At 74.6% G+C, this 993-nt stretch overlaps 1 protein-coding gene across 1 annotated transcript in view; it reads right to left on the bottom strand.

Moving 5' to 3' along the window:
- BNIP3 (BCL2 interacting protein 3) overlaps window positions 1-310 on the bottom strand; it is a 12,748-nt gene extending 12,438 nt beyond the window's left edge. Inside the window, exon 1 of the mRNA XM_025880070.2 lies at window positions 93-310. Coding sequence (XP_025735855.1) covers window positions 93-138 — 46 coding nt within the window. The 5' untranslated portion in view covers window positions 139-310. The remainder of the gene's footprint in view (window positions 1-92) is intronic.
- Between the last annotated feature and the right edge of the window lie 683 nt (window positions 311-993).

Raw genomic sequence — 993 nt, 5'->3', positions numbered from 1 at the left:
CCCCCGGCGCGGGTCCTCCCCGCGAGCCCCCGGCCCGCAGACCCCCGCGCGGGCCCTCGCCGCCCCCCGGCCCGGCTCCCCCGCGGCCTCACCCTGCAAGTTCTCCTCCTGCAGGCCGGGGGTCCCGCTCTGCGACATGGCGCCAGAGGCGAGGCACGGCGCGGCAGCAGCGGGTCGGGGTCGGGCGGGGACCGGCGCGGGAGCCCCAGACGCGGGTCTCGACCGACTGACGCGCCCCGACGGACGCACGACAGATAAGCGGCGGAAAAGCCGCGGCGTTGCCAATTGGCCGCGGGGCGGGGCCTGGGCGTGCGCGAGAACGCGGGGCGCGCGGGGCGCGTGCGGCGCGTGCGACGCGTGCGCGGGGCGGGCTAAGGGCTCGCCTAAGGAGCGCAGTGCGCGTGCGCGGAACGGTATCGGCGGGCGGGGCAGGCGGGGCGTGCGTGCGCAGGGCAGGCTCTGAGGGCCAGGACGCGCGTGCGTGAGGCGGGGCTCTGAGGGGCGGGGCGTGTGTGCGCAGGCGCGGGAAGGGGCGGGGCCTGACGCGGTGTGGTGGGCGCACTGAGCGGGGCGGGGCCGCACGCGGGGAGCCGTCTGGGGAAGCAGGGTCCCGGCTCGCGTGACTGGCCACCCAAGGCGCTTCGGGACAGCGGACGCGCTGACTACCCGCCCCTCACCGGCAGAGACCACCCACCAGTCCAGACCCCCCCCCGCGGCAAAGACCACCCACCAGTCCAGACCCTCACCTGCAGAGACCACCCACCAGTCCAGACCCTCACCTGCAGAGACCACCCACCAGTCCAGACCCTCACCTGCAGAGACCACCCACCAGTCCAGACCTTCACCGGCAGAGACCACCCACCAGTCCAGACCCTCACCTGCAGAGACCACCCCCCAGTCCAGATCCTCACCGGCAGAGACCACCCACCAGTCCAGACCCTCACCTGCAGAGACCACCCACCAGTCCAGACCCTCTCCTGCAGAGACCACCCA

This window comes from Callorhinus ursinus, unplaced genomic scaffold, assembly GCF_003265705.2.
Source record: "Callorhinus ursinus isolate GAN/ISIS: 27379988/994484 unplaced genomic scaffold, GSC_fseal_2.0 scaffold58, whole genome shotgun sequence".
Taxonomy (NCBI): Eukaryota; Metazoa; Chordata; class Mammalia; order Carnivora; family Otariidae; genus Callorhinus; species Callorhinus ursinus.
Note: the sequence above shows the minus strand (reverse complement) of the source record. Positions and strands in the feature narration are given on the sequence as shown.